Source organism: Pinus tabuliformis, chromosome 3_1 (assembly GCF_031772625.1).
Source record: "Pinus tabuliformis cultivar Carrire ecotype Pingquan chromosome 3_1, CPIR1, whole genome shotgun sequence".
Classification (NCBI taxonomy): Eukaryota; Viridiplantae; Streptophyta; class Pinopsida; order Pinales; family Pinaceae; genus Pinus; species Pinus tabuliformis.
This window is the reverse complement of record NC_142301.1, coordinates 784283260-784310552: the sequence shown is the minus strand read 5'-3', so window position 1 is coordinate 784310552 and position 27293 is coordinate 784283260. Positions and strand designations below refer to the sequence as shown.

Sequence of the window (27293 nt, the reverse complement as noted above, 5' to 3'; positions counted from 1 at the left end):
GGAAGTTCCTAAGATTGCAAAATTAGTAAGAGACACTTTTGCAATAAAAAAACGGTTTCCATCAAATTGATAAATATAACCCTGACATTGAACTGGAACTGAAAAAAATACCAAACTGGTTTGATCTAAAACCAATGACAATGGAATGAACGCTTTTCATTAAACTGTGCCATCAGAAATAAATTTCCAAAATTCCACAAATCATATTTTTAATGATAAAAACATTTTTGCATTTGTTTCACTTATTCTTATTAGTCTGTAAATGATGTTTAAATCTAATAAATATCTTGCCCTGATTCAAATTTACAGGAAAGCCCTGCTAGGATGGGCTAGTTTACTCAGTCTGACCAGAATTAAAACCAATTTTAAACATCTCACACAGATATTGCAGAAACTGGAGACAACCGCTTCTGTTTAGTTGCTTTTCATATCTTAATCCATCCTTCAACCTTTCGCTCAACTGCTCAAGTACAACGTCACTCCACTGAAGTTTGGGGCACTCCTGAACGGAAAGAATCTTTAATGACATCAAATGTTCCACATCTGGCAGCTCTAGTATCTCGCGGCATCCATCAACATCCAGTTCTGTAAGATTTGTAAGATTCCCTAGCCCGGGTATGCTCTGGAGCTTCTGGCATCCACAAACATCCAACTTCTTCAAAGAAGTCAAATGCTCCACACCTGTCAGCGCTCGTATCTCACGGCATCCACGAACATATAATTCGGTGAGCTGTGTGAGCTGCCCCAACTCTGGTATGCTCTGGAGCTTCTCGCATCCCCCAACATCCAACTTCTCGAGAGAAGTCAAATGTTCCACGCCTGGCAGCTCTCCTATGTCACGGCATCCACTAACGTGTAGTTCTGTGAGCCGTGTGAGCTGCCCCAACCCTGTTATGCTCTGGAGCTTCTCGCATCCCCCCACATCCAACTTCTCCAGAGAAGTCAAATGTTCCACGCCTGGCAGCTCTCCTATGTCACGGCATCCACTAACGTGAAGTTCTGTGAGTTGCGTGAGTTGCCCCAACCCTGCTATGCTATGGAGCTTCTGGCATCCCCCAACATCCAACTTCTCCAGAGAAGTCAAATGTTCCAGGCCTGGCAGCTCTTGAATCTCACGGCATCCGCGAACGTGTAGTTCTGTGAGCTCTGTGAACTGCCCCATCTCTGGTATGCTCCGAAGATTTTCACATTCTCCAACATCCAACTTCTTCAGAGAAGTCAACTGTACTACACCTGGCAGCTCTAGGATCTCCCTGTATCCATGAACGTGTAGTTCTGTGAGCTGTGTGAGCTGCCTCAACTCTGGGACTGTCTGGAGTTTCTCGTGTCCCCCAACAACCAACTTCTTCAGAGAAGTCAAATGTTCCACACCTGCCAACTCAACTATCTCACGGCATCCACGAACGTTTAATGAAGTGAGCTGTCTGAGCTGCCCCAACCCTGGTATGCTCTGGAGCTTCTCACACCCCTCAACATCCAAAGTCCCCAGAGAAGCCAAATGTTCCACGCCTGGCAACTCTCTTATCTCACTGCATCCACAAACATGTAGTTCTGTAAGCTGTGTGAGCTGCCCCAACCCTGGTATGCTCTGGAGCTTCTCGCATCCCCCAACATCCAACTTCTTCAGAGAAGTCAAATGTCTCACACGTGGCAGTTCTCGTATCTCTGGGTGCCCTTTAACAATTAGTTCAGTGAGCCGTGTCAGCTGCCCCAACCATATTATACTCTGGAGCTTCTCACATCCCCCAACATCCAACTTCTCCAGAGAAGTCAAATGTTCCACGCCTGGCAGATCTCGTATCTCGCAGCATCCACTAACATGTAGTCCTGTGAGCTGTGTGAGCTGCCCCAACCCTGGTATGCTCTGGAGCTTCTCGCATCCCCCAACATCCAATTTCTTCAGGCAAGTCAAATGCCTCACATCTGGTAGCTCTCGTATCTCAGGGTGTCCGTTGACATTTAGTTCTGTGAGCCGTGTGAGCTGCCCCAACCCTGATATGCTATGGAGCTTCTTGCATATCCCAACATCCAACTTATCTAGAGAAGCCAAATGTTCCACGCCTGACAGCTCTTGTATCTCATGACATCCACCAACCTGTAATTCTGTGAGCTGTGTGAGCTGCCCCAAACCCGGTATGCTTTGGAGTTTCTCGCATCCCCAAACATCCAACTTCTTCAGAGAAGTCAACTGCCCTACACCTTGCAGCTCTCGTATCTCATGGCAGTTACGAACATGCAGTTCTGTCAGCTGTGTTAGTTGCCCCAACCCTGGTATGGTTTGGAGCTTCTGGCAATACGAAACACGCAATTTCTGCAAACAATTCCCTGGTATACTCTGGAGCTCTCGTATCTCAGGGCATCTATACACGTTTAATACTGTAAGCTTTGTGAGCTGCCCCAACCCTGGTATTCTCTGGAGCTTATGGCATTTCCGAACAATCAACTTCTGCAGAGAAATCAATTGTTCCACTCCTGGCAGCTCTCGTATCACACAACATCCGCTAACGTGTAGTTCTGTGAGCTTTGCCAGCAGCCCCAACTCTGATATGCTCTGGAGCTTCTGGCATTCCTTAATTTTCAACATCTCCAAAGAAGCTAAATGTTCCACACCTGGTAACTCTCGTATCTCACAACATGCAATAACATGTAGTTTTCTCAGCTGTGTTAGTTGCCGCAACCCTGGTAGAATCTGGAGCTTCTGGCATTCCCGAACAGTCAACTTCTCCAAAGAAACCAATTGTTCCACACCTGCTAGCTCTCGTATCTCACGGCATCCACCAACATGTAGGTCTGTGAGCTGTATGAGCTGCCCCAACCCTGCTATGCTATGGAGCTTCTGGCATCCCCCAACATCCAACTTCTCCAGAGAAGTCAAATGTTCCAGGCCTGGCAGCTCTTGTATCTCACGGCATCCGCGAACGTGTAGTTCTGTGAGCTCTGTGAACTGCCCCATCTCTGGTATGCTCCGAAGATTTTCACATTCCCCAACATCCAACTTCTTCAGAGAAGTCAAATGTACTACACCTGTCAGCCCTAGAATCTCCCTGTATCCATGAACGTGTAGTTCTGTGAGCTGTGTGAGCTGCTTCAACTCTGGGACTGTCTGTAGTTTCTCGTGTCCCCCAACAACCAACTTCTTCAGAGAAGTCAAATGTTCCACACCTGCCAACTCAACTATCTCACGGCATCCACGAACGTTTAATGAAGTGAGCTGTCTGAGCTGCCCCAACCCTGGTATGCTCTGGAGCTTCTCACACCCCTCAACATCCAAAGTCCCCAGAGAAGCCAAATGTTCCACGCCTGGCAACTCTCGTATCTCACTGCATCCACAAACATGTAGTTCTGTAAGCTGTGTGAGCTGCCCCAACCCTGGTATGCTCTGGAGCTTCTCGCATCGCCCAACATCCAACTTCTTCAGAGAAGTCAAATGTCTCACACGTGGCAGTTCTCGTATCTCTGGGTGCCCTTTAACAATTAGTTCAGTGAGCCGTGTCAGCTGCCCCAACCATGTTATACTCTGGAGCTTCTCACATCCCCCAACATCCAACTTCTCCAGAGAAGTCAAATGTTCCACGCCTGGCAGCTCCCGTATCTCGCAGCATCCACTAACATGTAGTCCTGTGAGCTGTGTGAGCTGCCCCAACCCTGGTATGCTCTGGAGCTTCTCGCATCCCCCAACATCCAATTTCTTCAGGCAAGTCAAATGGCTCACATCTGGTAGCTCTCGTATCTCAGGGTGTCCGTTGACAGTTAGTTCTGTGAGCCGTGTGAGCTGCCCCAACCCTGATATGCTATGGAGCTTCTTGCATATCCTAACATCCAACTTATCTAGAGAAGCCAAATGTTCCACGCCTGACAGCTCTTGTATCTCATGACATCCACCAACCCGTAATTCTGTGAGCTGTGTGAGCTGTAGTTCTGTGAGCCGTGTGAGCCTATGTTACCAGAAACGGGACGGCAGCGAGGGTTTCTGGGAAAAAACGCACAAGAAACGGAACGGGACGGAAAACCCCGTTTTCTACGTCCGTTCTGGTCTTCATGGTCAGCACTCAGAGTTTACTAACATTAACTGTTTGGGAGGTGGTTTGGGGTGTGTATCTTCAACAATGCACATTGAAGAATGTCGACGATTTGGATCACACAGGGAACCTATAGTTTGATTGAAAGCACATAGTTTCATGGACCATAGTTTATTTATAATCGAGATTTGTGGCATTTCCTATTACATTAATGTATTTTCCATTATCTCCCATTTTTCTGATGAAGCTATAGTTTTTATAACTCAAATAGCATAATCAAGCCAAACTCTACGCCCAACATCAATCCCACAACGTTAGAAGTTACTAATTTGGAGCAGGCTATAATCCACTGTTATATCTCACTGCAATGTAGCAGGTCATAAGAGTCCACTGTTGTATCTCCCTAGCATTGGAGCAGGGTCATATATTCGGCCCGGGGTCTGGCCATACACACTAATCCATTATGGGTAAATCATAAATGGGATGATTACATTTTCAGCAATGTAAATGAATGTTTTGTTTTATATTTTCTTTATATTTTCTCTCTCCTCGTTTCTTGAATGCGAAACCTCTGAACACTGTTTCTCGTCTCGTTCTCGTTTCTCGTTTCGTTTCCCGTTTCCCGTTTCTGGTAACATAGGTGTGAGCTGCCCCAACCCTGATATGCTATGGAGCTTCTTGCATATCCTAACATCCAACTTATCTAGAGAAGCCAAATGTTCCACGCCTGACAGCTCTTGTATCTCATGACATCCACCAACCCGTAATTCTGTGAGCTGTGTGAGCTGCCCCAAACCCGGTATGCTTTGGAGTTTCTCGCATCCCCAAACATCCAACTTCTTCAGAGAAGTCAACTGCCCTACACCTTGCAGCTCTCGTATCTCAGGGCAGCCACGAACATGTAGGTCTGTCAGCTGTGCTAGTTGCCCCAACCCTGGTATGCTTTGGAACTTCTGGCAATACGAAACACTCAATTTCTCCAAACAACTCCCTGGTATACTCTGGAGCTCTCGTATCTCAGGGCATCTATACACGTTTAATACTGTAAGCTTTGTGAGCTGCCCCAACCTTGGCATTCTCTGGAACTTATGGCATTCCCAAACAATCAACTTCTGCAGAGAAATCAATTGTTCCACTCCTGGCAGCTCTCGTATCACACAACATCCGTTAACGTGTAGTTCTGTGAGCTTTGCCAGCAGCCCCAACTCTGATATGCTCTGGAGCTTCTGGCATTCCTGAATTTTCAACATCTCCAAAGAAGCTAAATGTTCCATACCTGGTAACTCTCGTATCTCACGACATGCAATAACATGTAGTTTTCTCAGCTGTGTTAGTTGCCCCAACCCTGGTAGAATCTGGAGCTTCTGGCATTCCCGAACAGTCAACTTCTCCAAAGAAACCAATTGTTCCACACCTGGCAGCTCTCGTATCTCATGGCATCCATCTACAGATAGTTGTGTAAGCTGTGTGAGCTGCCCCAACCCTGGTATGCTCTTGAGCTTCTTGCAATGCCCAACAATCAACATCTCCAAAGAAGTTAAATGTTCCACTGACAGCTTCAGTATCTCAGGGCAGACCGAAACACTGAGGCATTGAAGGTTAGGGCAAACACCCCTATCAAAAGATACCTCCCTTATTTCTGTGCCTGACAGGGTTAACCACTTGAGCCCAAACATGCATCTGTTATTGGAGGAGTTCAAATTATTCAATGCACTTTCCCCTTCTAATAATAAGAGTGTTTCTCTGACTCCTTCAACCTCCTTTCTAAATGGAAGTTCCCGCAACTGACAATTCCTTACTTCTAAACTTTTCAGATTATTCATTTTGAAAATTTCTTTTGGTAAGTATTCTAGTCCGCAATTATGTATGTGCAGCACTGTCAACTGAGTCAATAGTCCAATGGAATCCGGCAAGGATTTCAATTGCGGCGAAGAAGTGAGCGATAATCTCTTCAAGCCATTCAGGACACCAAGACCATCTGGCAGCACTTCCAACAAATCGCTACCTAATTCAAGAACTTCCAAATTGCAGAGGACTTCAATAATGCTTGGCAATTCTTTTAACTTCGATCCAGTCAAATATAATTTTTGCAAGGACAATTGACGTGTGACTTGGGGAGGCACTTCTTTCACCTGGTTACAATATGAAAGATCTAAGCTTTCAAGCGTGGTAATATTTCCAAGTGCTTCGCTGGAGATGGTCAAATTAGAGCAACTTTTCAATGATAGATGTTTGAGTTGAGTTAAATCCCCAAATGAATTTGGAAGCATCTGCAAATTAGAAGCACCTTCCAAATCGATATACTGAAGGTTTCTTAATTCCCCAAAGGAATCTGGCAGCGACCTGAGTCTTGAAAAGCTTTTGAGAACTAAGTATTTCAAAGACCTCAAATGACAAAATTCGGCGGGCAATCTTGCGACTGTGGGTGGTGATTCGAAGTTCTGCCATATGGCAATCCTTTCCAGGGACTCCAGCTGCCCTATAGACTTTGGAATGTCTGAAAGTGGGGCCCAGATATTTAATTCTCGCAGTTGGAGAGGCATCGCCTGCAATAAGAGATCTATGATTGTGGTCTACAGAATGAAATTATGGGAAAGCAAAAAGCACACAAATATTTGCCTACCTGAGATTGATGTGACCACAGTATGTTCAATTCGCTACCCTCCACTTCTAAAACGCGTAGTTTCTTCATAGGAACCCAGGAAGGCAGGGAAGAGTGGGGACATCCATACCAGCGTAGCCATATCAGATTGGGCGATTGCACCCTCCTCAATATGTCATCTACATAACCTCCTTCGGCTACAACAAGTTTCAGATTTTTAAGCCTCATTTCTAAACTTCTGGACGAGGATAGGTGTCTCATTTCTAAGCTTTTGAACCTGCCGAAGTATAAATAAGGCCATTTTTCGGCATTCCGAAAAATATCAGAGGAATAACTAACCATTTTGATTCCAAGGACTTTGGTTATGACCTGTTCATTGTTTAGAAGAACAAAGCAAACAGATCTAATTTAATTGAAAGCAAAGCTTCAAACATCAAAATTTAATTGAACGGAAGACAAATAATCGAATGGTTGGTTGAAGTGCTTACAGTTGATGGTTGCTCCAACAAATCATCAATGATCTTGATCGCCGAATCCCAAAGCCGAAGGGGCTTCGATCCTTTCTCAGCAATCTTTCTTCCCATGTCCCTGATATGATCATGCATTTTTATTTCATTTTTTTCATTCAACTCCAACAAACACTTGTGTTGCAGATTTTGAACTCCCACCTCGCCCCATATTCTTTTTGCCTTATCTCCATCTTCTCCGAGAAAAAAACAAGCAATATCTAAGAATATTTCCTTCGACTTTTTACTGAGAGACTTATAGCTAATTTTTAATCTATCATATATCTCAGTAGATGATATATCAAGTTCATCCAATATCTCTTGCCAATAATTTTCATTTTCTCCAAAAACCAGCGCCCCAAATACTTTTAAGGATAATGGCAGTCCATCGCACGCCTTTACGAATCGATCTACCAGATCTGCAAAATCTGGTACTGGATCTGGCTGATGGAATGCATAACAGCAAAAGAGCTCTTTGGAGTGCAGTGTATTCATCCCCTTTAGACTATAAATGGATGACTTAAGGATCCCTGATGTTTTGAGGACGTGCTTGTCACGAGAAGTAACCAAAATCAAGCTATCTGGTTTCAGGATTTTCTTAATGGGCAAAAATGCTTCCAATTGATCCACATCATCTACATCATCTAATACTATGAGAACATGACAAGATGAGAGATACCTTTTCAGTATCCCTATGCCTTCATCACGGCTCTCTATTTTGATATCCTTATTTGGGATTAGGTCCCGCAGGAGCTTATTCTGCAAGTATGCTAGAGACATAGTACGTGCATTTTCTCTCACATCAAATACAAAAGAGGAACTATTATAATCTGACCTTCTGTGGTTAAAGAATTGTTTGGCTAGGGTGGTTTTCCCAAGTCCACCCGCACCCACAATGCCCACGACCTTGGCCTCCCCAAGCTCCCTTTCCTGCCACTGAGAGAGCACAGTCTTTTCAAGATCTTCTAATCTGATATCCAGCCCGGTTGGATATTTTGCCACATCCAACAATGTCTTTGGAACCTTCTTCAGAACAGCCTCCACAACGTTTTCCAATAGCTCGCCTTCATCGTCTTCGGCCCTGAATGGAGTAAAATAAGCAAGTCAGAAACGGCTAGGTAAGTACATCAGGCAGCCTATATCATCAATCGACAAATGAATATTAACAGGGATTGCAAGGGACAGTAGGAGCTTGGAGATGCATCTCACCCATATACGAAACCGCTCAGATCGGCCACATAGGAAAGTGCGCTTCTCCAATTCTGAATGGTATCAGCGCCGTAGCGTGGCTTCTGTTTACCAGTTTCGGGGTCATGTGTTGTTTTCTGTTCATGTTGCCGCAGGGCTTCAGCGAAGGCTCCGTCTTTGACCGTCCAGCGGACCATAGAAGGATCGACCTTGTAGAACACTGGAATAATAAAAGCCCCCGAATTCTTCATGAGAAGAAGTTCATCCAAACACCATTTAGATTGCGCATACTTTGGAGATAAAATTGCAACGTGGACAGAGGCACCACGGATAGCGTTTTCTATCTGACAAGGAATATTGTGGCCCTCTTCCAATTCCTTCTTGTCCAAAAACACGCTCAGTCCTTGATCACGAAGGCCTCTGTAAAGATGGCTGGCAAAGCCCTTTTTTACGTCAGGCCCGCGATGATTGATAAAGATTTGGTAATTGGGACAAGAAGTAGAGGAAGAAGTGGACGCCGTGCAGGAAGAAGCAGCAGCAGCAGAAGCATGGTCACAGTCGAGGGAGCCCAAAGTTAGGTTTGCCATTGACACAGGATTACGGAAATTTTAGGATCTATCAACGAATTGATTTAGATGGTTGGAACAAAGGCAGTGTGAAATTCTGAAGGGGAAACTGCAAAAAAAGATTTAGATGATTGGAACAAAGGCAGTGTGAAATTCTGAAGGGGAAACTGCAAAAAAACTTTCAAAAGATGCAGTGGACTCGTTGAGCAATAATATGATGGTGTATTAGCGGCTAAAAACGCGTCCCGGGGCCGCGTCTGTTTAAAGGTGCACTTTACCACTGATGTGAAATTTCAAGGAAGCCACAACACCTTCTGTCACGCTCACTCACAGAAAGCATCTCCACTGGTTAGGTGAATGATATAATACGCAACTACCATTCCAAATGGGTCTCACCTACTATTAATTCACCGGTGAGAAGTATCCATCCAATACTATCCACGAAACTCACTTTCATAGTTGATATTCATTATCTTTTTCTTTTATGGCCGACCAATCAACTTAATAATCTCGTCAAGTACATTTGATTATTAAAAACTTTGATTTGAACATAAGGATTTCATAAATTTTAAAACCATTTATATATGATTAGGATTAAGATTTTAACAAAACAATATATCATAATTAAAGTTTCATTTTCGAATGAATATCTATTTATTAAACCATTATTGGTAGCAAAGTTTTTTATATTTATGTATGGATGTAATAATTAAATATAATTCAAAAATGGGTGATACCGGTGGAAATTGGGAATTTGGTTGAGTGTTAAAGTTATTTGATTTTTTGGGTATTTTTAAAGATTTTATTGAAATTTTAAATTATTATATTAAATATATATAGTTTATAAAATTTTAAAATTGAATATTTGTTTTTAATTTTATTTGATTTTATAGAAAGTGTGTTTAAGGAAATAAAATCATTTATTTTTATAAGTTTGTTTTTCAAAAAATGTCACTCAACAAGAATACAAGAATATAATACTCAATCAGAATACAAGAATATAATAATGAATGGGTAAGATAACTTTTCATTAACAAGAGTAAAACAATGCATTGATGAGATACTTTTTCATTTTCAAGGTGAATAATATTTTAGTGGTTGTATGCAATGAAGAGATGTAAAAATCTTAAATGCTAAATATATTTTATATTGAAATACTTTGCTATTTTCCGGTGGTTATTGTTTGTAATAAAATGGGTAGATGATATAAAGTAATATTACTTTTAAAAATGGCATTATAATTGTAAAAACATAAAATATTGTTTAAAATATGTGTGTCAAAGCCTTATTCAAGTATGCTGGGTTACTCAAAATTTTGTTACTTGTGATCTCCTTTTTTAAGTTTCCTCAGTTAGGGCTAGTTTGATAAATTTAAAGTTTAAATAGTGATTTTGCATGCAGAAAAAATTCAATGATTCGTTGAAACTTAATGCCCAGGAATATAAATTACCTCCAGCCATTGGTGAAGTTCTTGATGCAAAACTCAGTGCACTTGCTTCTTTTCTGAAAACAACGCTCCAGCTTCTATCCAAGAAGAAGAAAAGAATACAGAAAATCTGAAGGCACTTCCAAGCTCTGCTCTCTCAGCTAGATGGTGTAAAAACTGAAGGGAAATTGAGATGCTAGCTTGGGGACCAAACAGATAAATTTATAGCCAAGCTTCTGATGGCTATGTGTCAGGTGTTCCACAGATCAAGGTAGAGAACTCAAGATGGAGTAATGGACCACTTCAGTAGCTCCCAACAATAAATTTATTAACTGCAGTTGATTTCCTTAATTTAAGGAAATTACTGCAGTTGGTTTCCAGAAATTAAGGAAAGACTGCAGTTTAGTTCCATAATTGTAGGCAGCATTTGTTAAAATAATTAATGGAGCTTAACATAATTTGCTTACTTCTCCTTGTTTAAATTTTTTGTTTTAAATTAATTTATGTTTTTATATATTTTAATTTTTTAATCTTAATTGAGTATACGCTTTGTTATGTTTTATTATTATTATTATATATATTGTTGTGTTGATATTCAAATGTTTATGTTTACACTTTTTTATAGACATTACAACATCTCATTTTTACTGAAATGCTCTCCTTACTAAATTGTAAAGTGTCTATCAACTCCCTATTCTAAATTGTAAATCACTTTTGTGCTTCCTATTCTAAACTGTAAAGTGCCTCTATTCCTATTCTAAACTATAAAGCACCTTTCGATACATTGAAATAAATAATTGTACACACAACTAGTTTAATACTTAAACAAATAGTGTACATGAGTTGTTATTCAAGGAGTTGAGGGAATGGAAGGTTCGGGGGTTGATTCCTTATCGCCCCAGCTCTCTGTTTTGTGCCTTTGATTGTCTAGTTGTCAGACCTTCATCTTCTTGTTGTGTTGTCAGTGTTGTTTTATGTATTGGACTCTTTGTGGCACGCATGGGTGTTTCGTTGCAGCCCTTTGCTTTCTTCGGGCTACTTCTTTTATTGTTGCCAATATGCTGGTTCTATTGGGAAATGCTCGGGGTTTTGCTTTGTAGTGTTGTCGCTCAACTTCTCTTTGTCACTACTAATGTCCTCTTCGGTTGGTGCTTGTGTTTATTTGCATGGATGATGTCGCGTGTTTATTTCTTGGGCTTGTTGCCCTATTTGGTATATATTCGATGTTTGGTTTTGTGCTGCTTGTTTTGGCTTTCAAGGCAACTTGTGCCCAACTATACTTTTTCTGTTTCTCCTGTGGGTCGTTGAGCCTTGTTCATAATATGTGGGAGCATTCACAATCTTTTTGTTTTGTGGGGGTCTTTGCCTTACCTTTGTTTTGGCAATTTTTTCCTTTCTATGCCCTAGGGTTTGCCATTCTTATGCAAACCCTATGGTTTTAAAAATGGTTCTATAAAATGTGTAGCTTATTTCCTCCAAGAATTTTCCTTGGGGTTGTCTTTGGGCAATCCCTTTTGGGTTTCTTTTTTGGTTAGTGTTTTTTTTTTTACATTATGTAGCTCTGGAATGCGATTTGGCATATATAAAATGTAATTTCATTCTTCTTTGATGAATAAAATTACATGTCATTTTCTATTTAAAAAAACAACACAAGTTTAGCATTTCAACACTTTAATGATAAATAGACACAACCTCGAAGAGGGAGAATAAGTTGCACCAATGGAAAATGACTATTATTCAACCCCTCATTCTACTACATATCATAAATATAGAGAAAAAAACTGAATAAAGAGAAATTATAACAAAAAAAAATTTAGGTAACATCACTATTCCAATATTATTAACTGATAAATAATAATAAGATAAATACAAAAATGGAAAAGTAATAAATTCAAAATAAATAATAATAATAATATAACAAAATATTATTTTAATTTTACATTTAAACAAAACTATAATACTAATAAGATAAATAATAATATTATCTTAATTTTAAATTTAGATAAAATCTCTATTCATACTATATGAAAATGTAATATTTAACAACTATTAACGGATAAATAATAATAAAATAAATACAAAATAGGAAAAGTAATAACTTTTTATATAAAATGTAATAATTATTTATTTAATAGGAAGAAAAATTAAATTTATTAATATAAAAATAAATAAAGCTAACGCAGTTTATTTTTAAATGTAAATTTCAATAAATATGATTAACAATTTATTATTACAAAAAATAACTTAAATATAATTCATTTATAAATTAATAATTTAGAATTAAAAATAATATTCTATCACATTTAAAAGAAAATATTTAACATTTTATATAAAAGATTTATTTAAATTTTATGTAATACAGTGAAATATATTCTTAATTTTATTAAGAAAAACTTATAAAAAAATTAATTTAGTTACAAATCAATAACCACAAAAAAGGCAACAATTTAAAAGACAATTATATACCAACCATGTTTCTCAATCCCCTTAAATTCTCAATCACTAGAGCTCTACCAAAATTTTCCTTCACTTTCCATCACAACTCCAAGTTAATACAACACTCTGAATTCGCCTTATATCAACAAGAGATCTACCCCCACGAATATGGAGAAACCCCATAGAATGAAACCTTACATGTTTTTCAAGTTGTCCCTAAGATCTTCACTCCGAGCACACACTTCAAAATATATATATATATAATTCACATGAAAGCCTCTATTTGTCATCCCTCATGCATGCCCATTTGACTAATCCTCATTATTAGATTAACTAATCTTTCATTGAATTGTGTACCTAATATTGATCTTTTCTATTTATAAATAAATATTTGTGAATACAACATACAAATTCAATTTTAAAAGTTTAACATTTACACAATATGCAACAACTTTTATACTCATAATAATATGCATAAGAGGGCATTGCCCTTCCATGTGCTCTTAACTATATTTCTTGAAATGCATAATTTGCAACATGGACACACAATCATGTATCAAATCATGTCGCTCATAGTGGTTTTCTTCTCCCCTTCATCTTCCACACTCTTCTACAGTCACACCATTCACACTCGTGACATTATGACACATAAACCGTCAACCATGGCATAAGTCCCTTTGTAACTATAACTAACTAGCATATGATTCATCCATAATGATGTGACTAAAGTAGTTATCAAAAGACCATCTCCAGGGAAATGTAAATATAACTACCCCATTTTGATGACCTTCATAATATATTGAGCTTTGTGTCCTTAAGGCTCATTTTAAGAGGTACATCGACAATCATCCATCTCCAAAGTTTAGCTCTATCATCTCATATGGCACTCATCCCTAGGGATCTTAAAAGGTACATTAACCTTGGGAATTTGGAAGATACCTTGACCAACTAGACATCTCATAAAACTAACCCAATTCCCCTAACTAATACTACAACAACCCCTTTGCGAAAATTCCCATCTTATAAACAATTGTAAACATTCATGCATTTTGATTATAAATTAAAAAGTCCTGAGAATTGGGACATGGATTCTAGAGTTTGAGGAAGGAAATTTCTTGGGATTTGATGGAACCTTGACTGGTTTCATGACAATCATTGATCCGGATTTAAACAGGAACGCAATAGATTACAGAGATAACCATAAATACAGAGATGCAATAACCATAAACACATATATGCAGCGGAAATAATGATTCATTTCATTAATGGAAAATACTGAATACAACCAGAAATGGAAATAAACCAGCTAGGGCGATGGTAGCTATCTCTGAGAAGAGATGTGCGGCTACATGCCTCTGAACTGTTCCGAACTGTATTACAATGAGGCTCGAAGGCCTATTTATTGTTGAGAAACAATGGAAAACCCTTCACATACCGAAACCTAACCCTAGAAGATGAAACGCCAAATTGTGGGCCCCGTTTGGGTAAATTGGTACATCAATTTCCCGGGGTCGTAACTTTGGCATACGATCTTCGTTTGACGCATACGATAGCTCGTTAGAAAGATCTATCCGAGTACTACCACTTTGGGAGGCAACATAGGGCTCGGTTGCCCCAGAATTCCAAAAAAACGTCGTTTAGGGCCTCAAAACGACTCCGGAAGTTCAGGACCCGAAAAACTGCTAAAAATAGTAAACTGTGCTACAATTAAGGAAACTGAAAATGCTGAGAAAGACAATGGTGGGGGTCCAGGTGGACCTGGCAGGTGGCCACCAATATCCACCTGGATCAATCATTGAAGGGCTAGCAAGTGTACCTTAAATGGACTAGTTTTATAAATTAATTAAGCATGAAAGAAGGACAACAGATGTCATGCCTTCCTTGGATAATTCCACAAAGGAGAGAGGACAAAAAAATTAAGGATCAGTTGTGTTAGCAATAGGGACAGTTGAAGTCAGCCAATGGGAGAGTGGGGTAGGGAGCTAAAACAACAACATCCCCACCACTACTCTGAAATAAGAACCACCATGACAAAGAGGAGAAGTTAGAGGCATCAGGAGTGCCTACGCACCTAATCGAAACTGTTGCAACATGATAGAAAGGACCCATGAGGAAGGAACTGGAAGGGGTATAAAGAATGGCACTAAGGGGAGGAGGCATTCGTGAAGATAGCATTTGTATGTAGTGAGGGGATAACAATAGAGAGAACGTAAGACAACAGAGAAAGAAGTTGAGGGAAAAATGAAAAAAAGGAAAGAAATCCTTAGGGAGAGGTTCATAGAAGCATTTGTTGTGCTATATAGAAGGAAAGAAATCCTAACCAAGAGGAAAAGAGCACATCACTTTGTGTCACTACCGGAAGGCAAGGAGTATAGTAACCATTCAATTACCATTGGGAGGTTGAATAATATCTTCCAGGTGATGAAAATAGTCTCTAGATTCCCTATAAGACTGGAGGGTGGAGATGGTATTCTTTAGATTCCCTTGATAGCTTAGGTGGAGGCCTACTCCTTGGATTCCATAAAGGAGAGTTCTTTATCCTTCCTTTGCTTGTTTTCTAGCTTTTACAATGGATTATAGATTCCTAGGATCGAGTGGAACCACTGTGTTAAGGATTCGTTGAGGGTGGAGGCGTTAAGCCTCTAAAGCCCCTAATTCAGTTTAGGGTGGAGGTGGTGAGCCTCTAGATTCCTTGTTCTAGCCTGTATTGGTAGAACCATATTTCTTATTGGAGTAGCTACAGGGTGGAGGTGGTGGACCTATAGATTCCCAATGAGATATTGACAAAATGATGTAGCTGGTGGGCAGAGGTGGATAGTTCTCTAGATTCCCTATTCCAATTGGCAGAAATGGTTTAATCTGTTAAGCATTTATCCTCAAGCTCTAGAATCTAGCTCAGGGGTGACTAATGCAAGAAGGACTTGGTCATAGTGTGTCTAAGGTTGGGCAGAGAGTTGAAGACCCAATATTAGTTGTTTGGACCAATTTATCAAATATAAGTGTCTGCTTATGACTCTCATGTTCAAAATGCTTTATGCTTGTGTAATGTACTGAGTTATCATAGCTTGCAATGTCGAGGAATGAGACATCCATGTATGAACGAACATTGTTGTTTTAAAGGCATGGATATGGATGATCCAGATTCATGAAGGAATAAAATGATATACATATATGAAGAGAAACAAAAATATACAACGAAAACAGAACTTCAATTCATTAGTAACAAAGTACTGAAAATTGTTTACATGTGGAATGCAAATAAAGTAGCTTAGACGATCATATATTATCTCTGAGAAGAAATGTGGCAGCTACATGCCTTTTGAACTATGTTATAATTAGGCTTGAAGACCTATTTATTATTGAGAAACAATGGAAAACCCTAAACATCCAAAACCCTAAACCTAGGAGATGAAGCACCAAAAGTCTGTGGGCCTCGTTGGGGTGACTTGGTACATCAACTTCCCGGGGTCGTAACTTTGGCATACAATACCTCGTTAGAAATATATATCCAAGGACTAAAACTGTTAAATAAACTTTTGACTGAAAACCATTTCTATAGGTTAATCAATTTTCTTATTTTCCAAAAAATGACTTCGGAAATTTAGGACCCAAAAAATTGCCAAAACTAGTAAATTGTGCTACAATTAAGGAAACTAAAAGAAACAATCAAGTGGAATAGATGGGTGGCCACAAATATCCACTTGGATCATTCCTCCCCTTTTAGAAAGCAACGATCCCCATTGTGTTGAGTGCCTCTATGAGATGGGGAAACTTCTATTGAACTTGGTCCTTGGTGAGCCACTTCCCTTAGTGTAGGAATTGGCCAACTTTGGCAACCCAATACCGTTGTATTTTCACTTGGTGAGTGTTCTTGATCTACATGTCCATGATGCAATCAGTTGTGTCCAGTTCTATACAGTCTGGGTTTATCTTTGTTGATGTGAGTTTTTCTGCAATGTCTAATGTTCCCAATAATGGTGGAAAGTATGGCCGAAGGTGGTCCACATTGAACATTGGGTGTAGGCCAAGGAATGGGGGTATTTTGAGCTCAAAAGCATTGTCTCCCAAAATATTGGTGATGGTGTAAGGCCAATATTAGAGTGGTATGCGCTTCCGATGGGCTCCAATAAGGGGTTATTTCTGCAAATGCAACCAAACTTTGTTGCCGACCTGAAACTTGTGTGGCACCCGATTTTGATCATGTCACTGCTTGTACTTGGCATTAGACTTCTCCAAGATGTCATGAACCTACTAGAGGATGTGTTGGATGCATTCAATAAACATGGTTTCTTTATCAACCTATAACTATACATGTGTGGATTTTGTTTGTGTAATTTCATGAGGCATGACGACATCAGTCAAACATAATGGTTGAAATCCCAGACCTGCTTGAAAGGGACTACGACCAATTGAGCTATTTGTTGGAAAAAATACTAGGGGGGGACGGGGTAGTATTATAAACACTCCCAATAATAATTTTATTTTCTGAAATATGTACGCGACTTCACTGAACCCAACTCACGTATGTACGTGATAGTTGTAAAAGAAACTAGTGTATGCTTAGTAAACTTGTAAAACAAGTAATTCTTTATTTGTTAAACTTAAACCAGAATGTAAGATATTTATCAGGCATTTGATAAGCAGTAAGCAGGTGCAATAAGAACATAATAAATTATCACACATAAGCAACACACATGAACACCAGGATTTAAGGTGGAAACCCAATGTGGGAGAAAACCACCGTTGTTGTCATCTCAGTCTTCAAACTTATTAATATCAAAAATTTCTTACATTCTTATACCGGTGTAGACTCATACATGTACGCAAGAACCCACCTACTGATGGCTACAACCTTCACTCATTCTCCATCTCCTACTGGAAGGGAGCTCCAACCCCCTCATCTGATTACCATCTACTACTGGTAGGAAGCTTCGACTTCCTCACTAAAGGCTCCAACCCTCAGCAACATCCGTGGACCATGTTTCATAATTTCACTCTGGATCTACCTAATTTAATACATCACAACTTGTAGATCAACTGAAGAAAACACCAACTTAATTCAAATAGAACAATGAGATCATTGTAACTAGAACACAGAACTAAACTCAAAATACTACATCAACACACATAATCAACTACAACCCTAATCATTCATATCTCAACATGTATATGTTACTTCACTTAAGGCAACCCACGTATACACGCGCTTTTCTGTAGAGCAACTTGCGTACAGATCTCAATATACTGAAAACTTGTAATTTTGAATTAGACACAAAGTTGACTAGAGTTATTTTGAAATATTTTGTTAGCTTAAATAACCCTCATACAATTAGCAGCATCAATAATATTTTCAATCGATCAACATGTAACCAAATTCAACTTCATCATTTGATCAATTCTACTTCAGACATTATCACTCAACCCAGATCAACATGAGGACATCATTGACAGACAACAAAGATACATCAACACTGATAAGGTTGATCAGTCATTTATGAACAAAAACCCTTCCTTTGTGTACGTGAATTTGAAGAAATGAACCCGCATGTATACGCAACTTAACCAAGACAAACCTATGTACATATCAACAAATTTTGACCTAAATTTGTGCAGCTCTTTAGAACTTTAGAAAGACCTCGATCATAATATTTAGAGATAAAAACATGCGTCAATACTTAGATCTAGTCAATCCATGAGCAAATCATACAATGGAAAGTCATTTCAGGTCTCATGATCCTGATCCATCATTATATTCATTGGTGCATAATTATTTCAGATCTATGTGTCAACTATGGCCCTTACAATGAAAATATACTTCAGATTCAAGTATTCATCAAAAACCCTTTCACATGCACACTTAGAACTTTGATCTTCACCTGCTTATATAGTTAGAGACTTAGCCAATACCATGAGTGAAAACTACACTAGTGTCGGTGGTAATCTTGGACAGGATTAAGTAATTGTTATTTCACTCAATATTGTGGGCTAATACCATGGTAAGGACCCTTGGTATTCTTAAATAAGTGCGCCAGCATGTACGCGACTTTTCTTCTTTGTACCTGCGTGTATACGTAACTTGGCCTTAAAAAACTCGTGTATAGATCTTCAAATATTCACCTTTATCAAACTTCTGATTTTGATCTGTAAACCTTTGTCCCATCATTATGTTATTCTGTTCCATCACTCTGTCATCTCTAAACTGGCCTTTGGATTCATCTAGTTAACATATACTTTTTTTATTACTAGTGAGTTGCCATCAAGGACAGTACATGCATCATAATGCCAACAAACTCCCCCTTTGGACTTGATGGCAACCATGTTGGTGTTTATCACCTCAACTTGTAGAAACATGTTAGATACGTCAAATAACCATTATTCAAACACCAAGATACTCTCCCCCTTTGACATCAAGGGAAAAGGGCGGACAAAAGCTCCCCCTTTGACATCAAGGGAAAAGGGCAGACAAAAGCTCCCCCTTTTGATATTATTTGTACTATATTATCCATGCTCCCCTTGAGCACATGTTGAATCTTCAAAAAGATTTTCAAATGAAGAACATGACTCTATAACTCAACTGAGTATGAACTTCCTATCACCAAGTAATCATACTTACATCAATCACCCAACCAAGTGTGGATACATATTTGACTCAACCACCCAACCAAGTGGAATTACATTTTTGACACTACCACCCAACTTAGTGGGATTACATATTTGACATGACCTCAAAAGTCCATACATGACTGAATATGACAATTATTACATCATAAGTCTCCACATGACCTTTACATCAAATGACATATATGACATTAATAATTGAGACCAAAAGATCTTAATAGTAGCATAATTCAGCAACCATAATGCCAAAAAATCCATTATATTCTGCAAGGCTAATGCTCCCCTTGAACCTGTGCTACTTGTTCATTGTCAACAAATCATTCATCAAAGCATATTCATCAATCAGATAAATATCAATGAGAAAAGCATAGCTCTATACCATAACAGAAAACTGTACCCATCAACACCAGACCAAGAAAAATCAAATCATAACTGGCAGTAGGATGTCAGAGGTTGATCTTGAGTCTGTCCCACTGTTTTTTTATCGACGAAAAGCATACACGATTGTTTGCAAAGAAACTTGTGTATATACGCGAATATACTTCATGAAACCCACGTACAAAAAGAAACCTTCAAAATTTTCACCTGTAGATTGAGCATATTAGATTAATAGCAAAATGAGGCAGAGATAACTCCCAGATTCTGTCTTAGATATTCAAATTCTTCTCTGGGAAGAGGTTTAGTAAATATATCAGCAACTTGTTCTTTGGAGGGAACATACTCCAATTTAACGTTTTGCTCAAGCATTTGTTCTCATAGAAAGTGATACTTAATTGGAATATGCTTGGTCTTGGAGTGCATAACATGATTTTATGAAATACTAATAGCACTTGTATTATCACATAGGATGGAGATGGGTGGAGAACTTTTGATTTGTAATCTTGTAATGTTTACATCATCCAGAGAAGTTGTGTGCAACAAGATGCAACAACCGCATACTCTACTTCCGTTGTAGATAAGGCAATGGAACTTTGTTTCTTGTTGAACTAATATACCAAGCAGAGTCCCATGTAAAATGCACCTCCACTAATGCTTTTCCGGCCATCAACATTTCCAGCCCAATTTGCATCTATGTATGCATGAAGGGTAAGATCTGCATCTTAGGATACCATAGCCCAAAGTCTTGGGCTCCTTGGAGATATTTGAATATTCTCTTTATTGCCTGAAGATGTGACTCCTTTTGATTGGCTTGGAAATGTCCAACAATCCCAACTTCATGCATGATTTTTGGTATGGTACCTGTTAGATAAAACAAACTTCCAATCATAGACTTGTACTCTGGTTGGTTTATTGTGAGAGAATCATCATTAGAACTGAGGCTACATCCTGTCATCATGGGAGTACATACAAGTTTTCAATCTTCCATCCCATACTTATTTAGAATCTACTTGAGATATTTTGTTTGTGAGAGAAAGATGCCATCTTTTTCTTGTTGCACTTTTAGACCAAGAAAATAGGTTAGTTCCCCAAGTAAAGACATTTCAAATTCTTGTTGCATAACAAAAGCAAAGTTTTGACTCATAGATTCTTCATTACTGCCAAAGATGATATCATCAACATAAACAACAATAATTAACAGTTTATCATCCTTAATTTTCATGCACAAGTTGTTCTTTGTGAATCTTTTTGTGAAACCTTGTTGTTGAAGATATTTGTCAAGACGATAATACCATTCCCATGGAGCTTGTTTTAGCCCATATAAAGCCTTTTTGAGTTTGCATATAAGGTTTTCATTATTCCCAAAATGAATCCTTATGGTTGTTCAATATATACTTCTTCTTCTAGATCTCCATTAAGGAAAGCAAATTTTACATCCACTTGATAAATTTTGGAAATGTCAAAAACTTGAAAATGCAAGAAACATTCTTATGGCTTCAAGTCTGGCTACTGGTGCAAATGTTTATTCAAAGTCTATACCTGCTTGTTGAGCATAACCTTTACAAAAAAGCCTAGCTTTGTTCCTAATGGCCTCTCCATTTTCATTCAACTTATTTTTGAATATCCATTTTGTTCCAATAACATTTTTATCATGAGGCCTTGGAACGAATTCCCAAGTATCATTCTTTTCAATTTGATAAAGTTCTTCATTCATGGCCTTAACCCAACATTCATCTTTACTAGCTTGATTTACATTTTTTGGTTCAATGGTGGATAATAAAGTTAGATAAATAGGAGATCCTACAAGGGTTCTTCTTGTTTGTACCCTAGATTCCTTGTCTCCTAGAATTTGAGTTTCTGAATGATTCTTTTGAACATACCTGGATGGAGCCTTTTTCTTTGTCTGATGTGTCTTCTTCTGTTGCTTCATTGGTTTCTTCTGAATCTATATCATTGCGATTTGATGTGGTAAATAATTCATCGTCATCATCCTGTTTTGTTGATGTTACCCTTTTGGGATCTCTACATGCTTCATCAATCACAACATCAATGCATTCAACAATTTTCCGAATTCTCTTATTGTAACATTTGTATCCTTTGCTTCCAGATGAGTAACCAAGAAGTATTCCTTCATATGCTCTAGCTTTCAACTTACCAAGTTCTTCATCATTATTTTTCATGAAACATTTGCTTCCAAAAACTCTAAAATGCTTTACAGTGGGAAGCTTACCATACCAAAGTTCATACGGGTTTTTATCACTATTCACACGAACATGAGCCTTGTTGAGAATATTTAATGTGGTATGTGCAACTTCACCCCAGAAGGTTCCAGGAGTTCTAGACTCATCAAGCATAGCATGAGCCATTTGTTGAATAGTTCTATTCATTCTTTCTGCCACGCCATTTTGTTGAGGAGTTTTAGTTATAGAAAATTGTCTTCTTATGCCATGTTGTTCACAGAAATCAAAGAATTCATCTTATATGTATTCTCCTCCTCAGTCAGATCTGAGACATTTGATTTTTATATCTAATTCATTTTCAACTAATTCTTTGAAGACTTTAAATTTATCAAATGCTTCATCTTTGTGTTTCAATAAACCGATCTAGCACATTCTAGAAAAGTCATCAATGAATAAGATATAGTATTGTTCTCCACGAGGTGAATTTTTCCTTATTGGTCAACACAAATCAGTATGTATAAGTTCAAGAGGCTTACTTGTTGATCCTTCTTTGGCATTGAATTTAACTTTGGTTTGCTTACCGAATTGACATGACTTACATATGGTACTTTCTGGTAGGGTGATGTTGGGTAGATCACGAACAACTTTGAGCCTGCTTGATTTGCTTATTTGAGAGAAGCTTAGATGTCCCAACCTTTTGTGCCATAACCAGTTTTCCTCTGCCTTGCCTAGGTAACATTGTTCTTGGCCACCTTTCAATATATACAGATTGCTCGAGGTTCTTGTTCCTTTTATTATGGTCTTTCCTGTGTCAAGTTCACGAACCACACATTCTTTTGATCAGAATACCACCTCATTTACTTAGTCACACATTTGTCTAACACTTAATAAGTTATGCTTTAATCCATCAACATACATAACATTACCAGTTTTAACCTTTTCTTTTAGAAAAACAGAACCTTTACCCTTAATGACAGTAGGTGAGTCATTTCCAAAAGTGACATTCTTTTCTTTCTCTAAAGCATTGTATGAAATAAGTTTATCTTTATCACCTGTCATGTGTTTTGAGCATCCACTATCAATGTACCATTGATTTTCTTGTCCTTCTACAAACAATGCTATGCCACAACTTTCATACTATAACTCCTTCCTTTTCCATACCTTAGAATTTGTTGATATTTTCTCTTTTTGAGATGTTGGTTGTAATTTTCTCCTGCATTTAGATTCTTCATGTCCAAAGTTATTGCAAAATGAGAATTCAATTTCATCTTTAAGAGGTGAGAAGTTATTATAAGTGTTCTTCTTGACTCCTGTCTCATTCCTTTGTTTTCTTGCTTCTCTAGTCATGATGCTTTTGTATGCAACACATTGACAATCCTTATGACCAAAATTATGACATGAGAAACATTGTCCATTAAAGAAGAAATTTATGTGATCATAGAATCTTTTGGCGTTGTTTACCTTTTGACTGGTGCTTCTATTGTTGTTCATCCTTGGATTAGAGTGAACATGATTTAACTGTGGAATGCATTTATTCTTTTGCTGAGGACTGAAGCTTTGCTGACTAGTTTTTGTTGCATTTAGATAGCTTCTGGTGGTGATTGAAGACTTTTCTATTTGAGATGTTTCTCCACTGCATCCAAGACTTGTCTTCATAAGAGGAGAGCATTGTACCTTGATAATTTCATCTAAGGTTTCAAATCCTTTAGAAAATCTAAGATTCAAAGTTTTTATTTTCTCAAGTTCCTTTCTTATACTCACTACTTCACATTCTAACTTCTCATTATGCTTTTCCTTTTCTATGAGTTGATGCTTCAATTTATCTATGGCTACTTTGTTTTCTTCCAAGCAAATTTTGAGTTGAGTAATTTCTTCAAAGAAATATTTTTCCTCTAAAGCATCAACAAATTTATCATTAGGCTCATTAGTATTTTTCTCAAAAGCCATGATAAATTTAAGATCTTGATCAGATTCTCCTTCTTCACTATTTGACAAGCCATCACTATCTTCATGAGTATAATAACTTCTCCTATTGTCAAACCGTCTCCTATTACCTTTTGCAATATCCTTCCCTTTGTCATGGTTGTCTTTATGAGGACATTTAGTAGCATAATGAACAACTCTGCCACAAGAAAAAAATTTGGAGGGAAGCTTACCTCTGAACCTTTCGGTGCCTAGTTGAAGTTTATTTACAAATTTCACCTCATCTTCTTCTGATATATATCATGATTCCTTTTGTTCTTCCTTTTGCAGATGCTTTAAATGTGGCTTCTCTGACTTTTGAGGGACCTCCTTTCCTCATTTCAAAAGCAGTCAGGATCCCATGAAGTTGAACAACAGTAAGAGTCTACAGATCTTGCTTCTCTTCAATGGCAAACACTTTTGAATCGAATTTAGGAGTTAGAGATCTTAATATGTTCTCTACTAAAGTGGTGTCCTTTATTTCTTCACCCAAAATTTTCATGCAATTTACAATCTCATCTATATGCAGAAAGAAACTAGAAATACGTTCATCATTATGCATTATAAGAGTTTCATATTGAATTCTAAGAGTTTTGAGTTTAGCACTTTTTACATTGGTATCACCTTCATAGCTTTGAATGATTATGTCCCATATTTCTTTTGTCATGTTTAACTACATAAATTTGACAAATTCTAATTATGTCAGACTTCCCAATAATGCATTGAAAGGTTTGGCATTGGTTTCATACGTCTTCTTTTCTGCTGCATCTGTGGGAACTGCGGATGGATATTGGTAACCTCCTTCCACAATTTCCCAAACATCTGCTCCAAAGCACTGGAGATAGGATCTAGTTATTGTCTTCCAATATATTAAATTATTTCCGTTGAAGAGTGGTGGTCTAATAGATGTCGTTCCGTCTTGATTGCTCATATTGGGAGATCTTCCTCCAAGCGATCAAGCTTGTTTTGAAGGACCTGCTTCGATACCAATTGTTGGGAAAAATACTAAGGGGGGTGAATAAATATTTTAAAAAATCACAATAATAATTTTCTTTTCTGAAATATGTACATGACTTCACTGAACCCAACTCGCGTATGTACACGAATGTTGTAAAACAACTTGCATATGCTTAGTAAACTTGTAAAACAGTTAATTCTTTATTTGTTAAACTTAATCTAAAATGTAAGAATTTATTAGGCATTTAATAAGAAGCAGGTGTAGTAAGAATAGAATAAAGTATCCCACATACACAACACACATGAACACCAGGATTTAAGGTGGAAACCCAATGTGAGAGAAAACCACCATTGTTGTCGTCTCAATCTTCAAACTTATTAATATCAAAATTTTCTTACATTCTTGTACTGGTGCAGACTCATGCCAGTACGCAGGCACCCACCTACTAAAGGCTACAACCTTCACTCGTTCTCCATCTCCTACTGGAAGGGAGCTCCAACCCCTGATCTGATTACCAGCTACTACTGGCAGGAAGCTTTGACTTCCTCACTAAAGGCTCCAACCCTCAGCAACATCCGTGGACTACATTTCATAAATTTCACACTAGATCCACCTGCTTTAATACATCATAACTTTTAGATCAACTAAAGTAAAAACCAACTTAATTCAAACAGAACAGTGAGATCATTGTAACCAGAACACAAAACTGAACTCAAAATAGTGCATAAACACACAAAATCAACTGCAACCTTGATCATTCATATGCTAACATGTATATGCTACTTCACTGAAGGAAACCCGCATGTATACGCATGATCCAGGTGGATATTGGTGGCCACCCGCCAAGTCCACTTGGACCCCCACCATTGTTTCTTTCAGGTTTTCAGCTTCCTTAATTATAGCACAATTTACTATTTTTAGTATTTTTTCGGGTCCTAAACTTCTGGAGCCGTTTTGAGGCCCTAAACGATGTTTTTTGGACCAATGTTGCTCTTCCCAAAGTTGTAGTTCTCGAATAGATCTTTCTAACGAGATATTGTGTGCGTCAAACGAAGATCGTATGCCAAAGTTATGACCCCGGGAAGTTGATGTACCAATTTACCCAAACGGGGCCCACAGATTGGCGTTTCATCTTCTAGGGTTATGTTTTTGGATGTTTAGGGTTTTCAATAAATAGGCCTTCTAACCTCATTGTAACAGAGTTTAGAGGCATGTAGCCCCCACATCTCTTCTCAAAGATAAGCTACCATCACCTTAGCTAGTTTATTTCCATTTCTGTTTGTAAGCATATTTCAGTATTTTACAGTAATGAAATGAAGTATTATTTTTGTTGCATCTCTATATGTATGGTTATATCTATAATTTGTTGTGTTCCTGTTTAAATCTGGATCAGTGGTATCAGAGCAGTCTGCACTTTCTCTGTCTTTATTTGCATGTCCCCAACAAGGTCGAGATATAAGGAGTTAGGGCTTGAATTGGTCGAACCTTCGCAAGACCAACCTCGCAAATCCAACGACCTCCCATGGTGGATGAAAAGAAAGATGAGGGGGCAAGAGATCCTATCAAAATCTTGCTTGAAGAGGCCCTCGAGCGACAAAGCAACATGATGATGGACAACTTTGCCTAGATCCTTCAGCGGCTACCTAGGGACAACACATCTACTTCTAGCAGCTATTCTCGAAGCACCACACCCTTTAAGGTAAAAGTTAACTTTGACATTCTCATATTTGAGGGTCAGATAGATGTAGACATCGTAGATGAATGGTTAAATCTGCTAGAATGGTATTTTTCTGTTCATGATTTTTTCAGCCAGGAAAAGATTACTTTCGCTCTTCTCAAAACTGCCCCCCACGTTAAGGACTAGTGGGAAACCTACTGCAAGCAAAAGAATGAAAGTACGACTTTGTTGTTTTTAGCCACACCCACTTAGAATTCATTCCGAACTACCATCATGGAGCAGTACTACCCTGTTGGAAGCTATGAGGATCAATACATAAAGTGGACCATGTTGCAGCAGGGAAGGGACCAAGACGTGACAGAGTTTACCAATATTTTCCATACCCTTCACACAGACTTGGGTATCAAGGATTCAGAGCAACATTTGGTACTCAAATACCGCGGCTGCCTGCACAGGTACATCCCAGAAGAAATAGAATTTCTGAACATCTCCTTGCTCGGAACGACATACCGATATGCCATCAAGATCGAGCAAAAGTTTAAATAGAAGAAGTGAGACTTTGGATCTGTGAATCTGAAGCAAGGGAAAGGTGCCCCCAAACCGTAGAACAGAGGACAAAGCCATGGCAGGGCGTCCCAAGACAACCCACCAAAGCTACGAGCAAAGAACAGCGCCGTGAAACCCAAAAAGGACATGGGAAAGTGGTGTGAGTTCCATAAGAGCTCCACTCATAACACAAGTGAGTGTCGGGCCAAGCAGTCACTTGTGGCTGAACT

The 27293-nt window shown here is 38.5% G+C and overlaps 1 protein-coding gene across 1 annotated transcript; it reads right to left on the bottom strand.

The window, feature by feature from the left end:
• Positions 1-334: 334 nt before the first annotated feature.
• LOC149189746 (uncharacterized) lies at positions 335-9036 on the bottom strand. The gene is made up of 5 exons (XM_089410325.1): positions 8337-9036; positions 7110-8208; positions 6643-6990; positions 4589-6565; positions 335-3910 (listed from the first exon to the last, which is right to left on the bottom strand). The coding sequence occupies exons 1-5, from the start codon at positions 8900-8902 to the stop codon at positions 335-337; spliced, it is 7566 nt and encodes a 2521-aa protein (XP_089266451.1). The 5' UTR covers positions 8903-9036.
• Positions 9037-27293: the final 18257 nt, after the last annotated feature.

Bases quoted from the DNA above. Each gene is read 5' to 3' on its own strand.
- LOC149189746 (XM_089410325.1), bottom strand. From the start codon at position 8,902: ATGGCAAACCTAACTTTGGGCTCCCTCGACTGTGACCATGCTTCTGCT. The intron at 8,209-8,336 runs GTGAGATGCATC...TACTCCATTCAG, and splicing joins CTGAGCGGTTTCGTATATGG to GGCCGAAGACGATGAAGGCG. The intron at 3,911-4,588 runs GTTTCGCATTCA...ACAGAACTACAG, and splicing joins ACGAGAAACAGTGTTCAGAG to CTCACACAGCTCACAGAATT.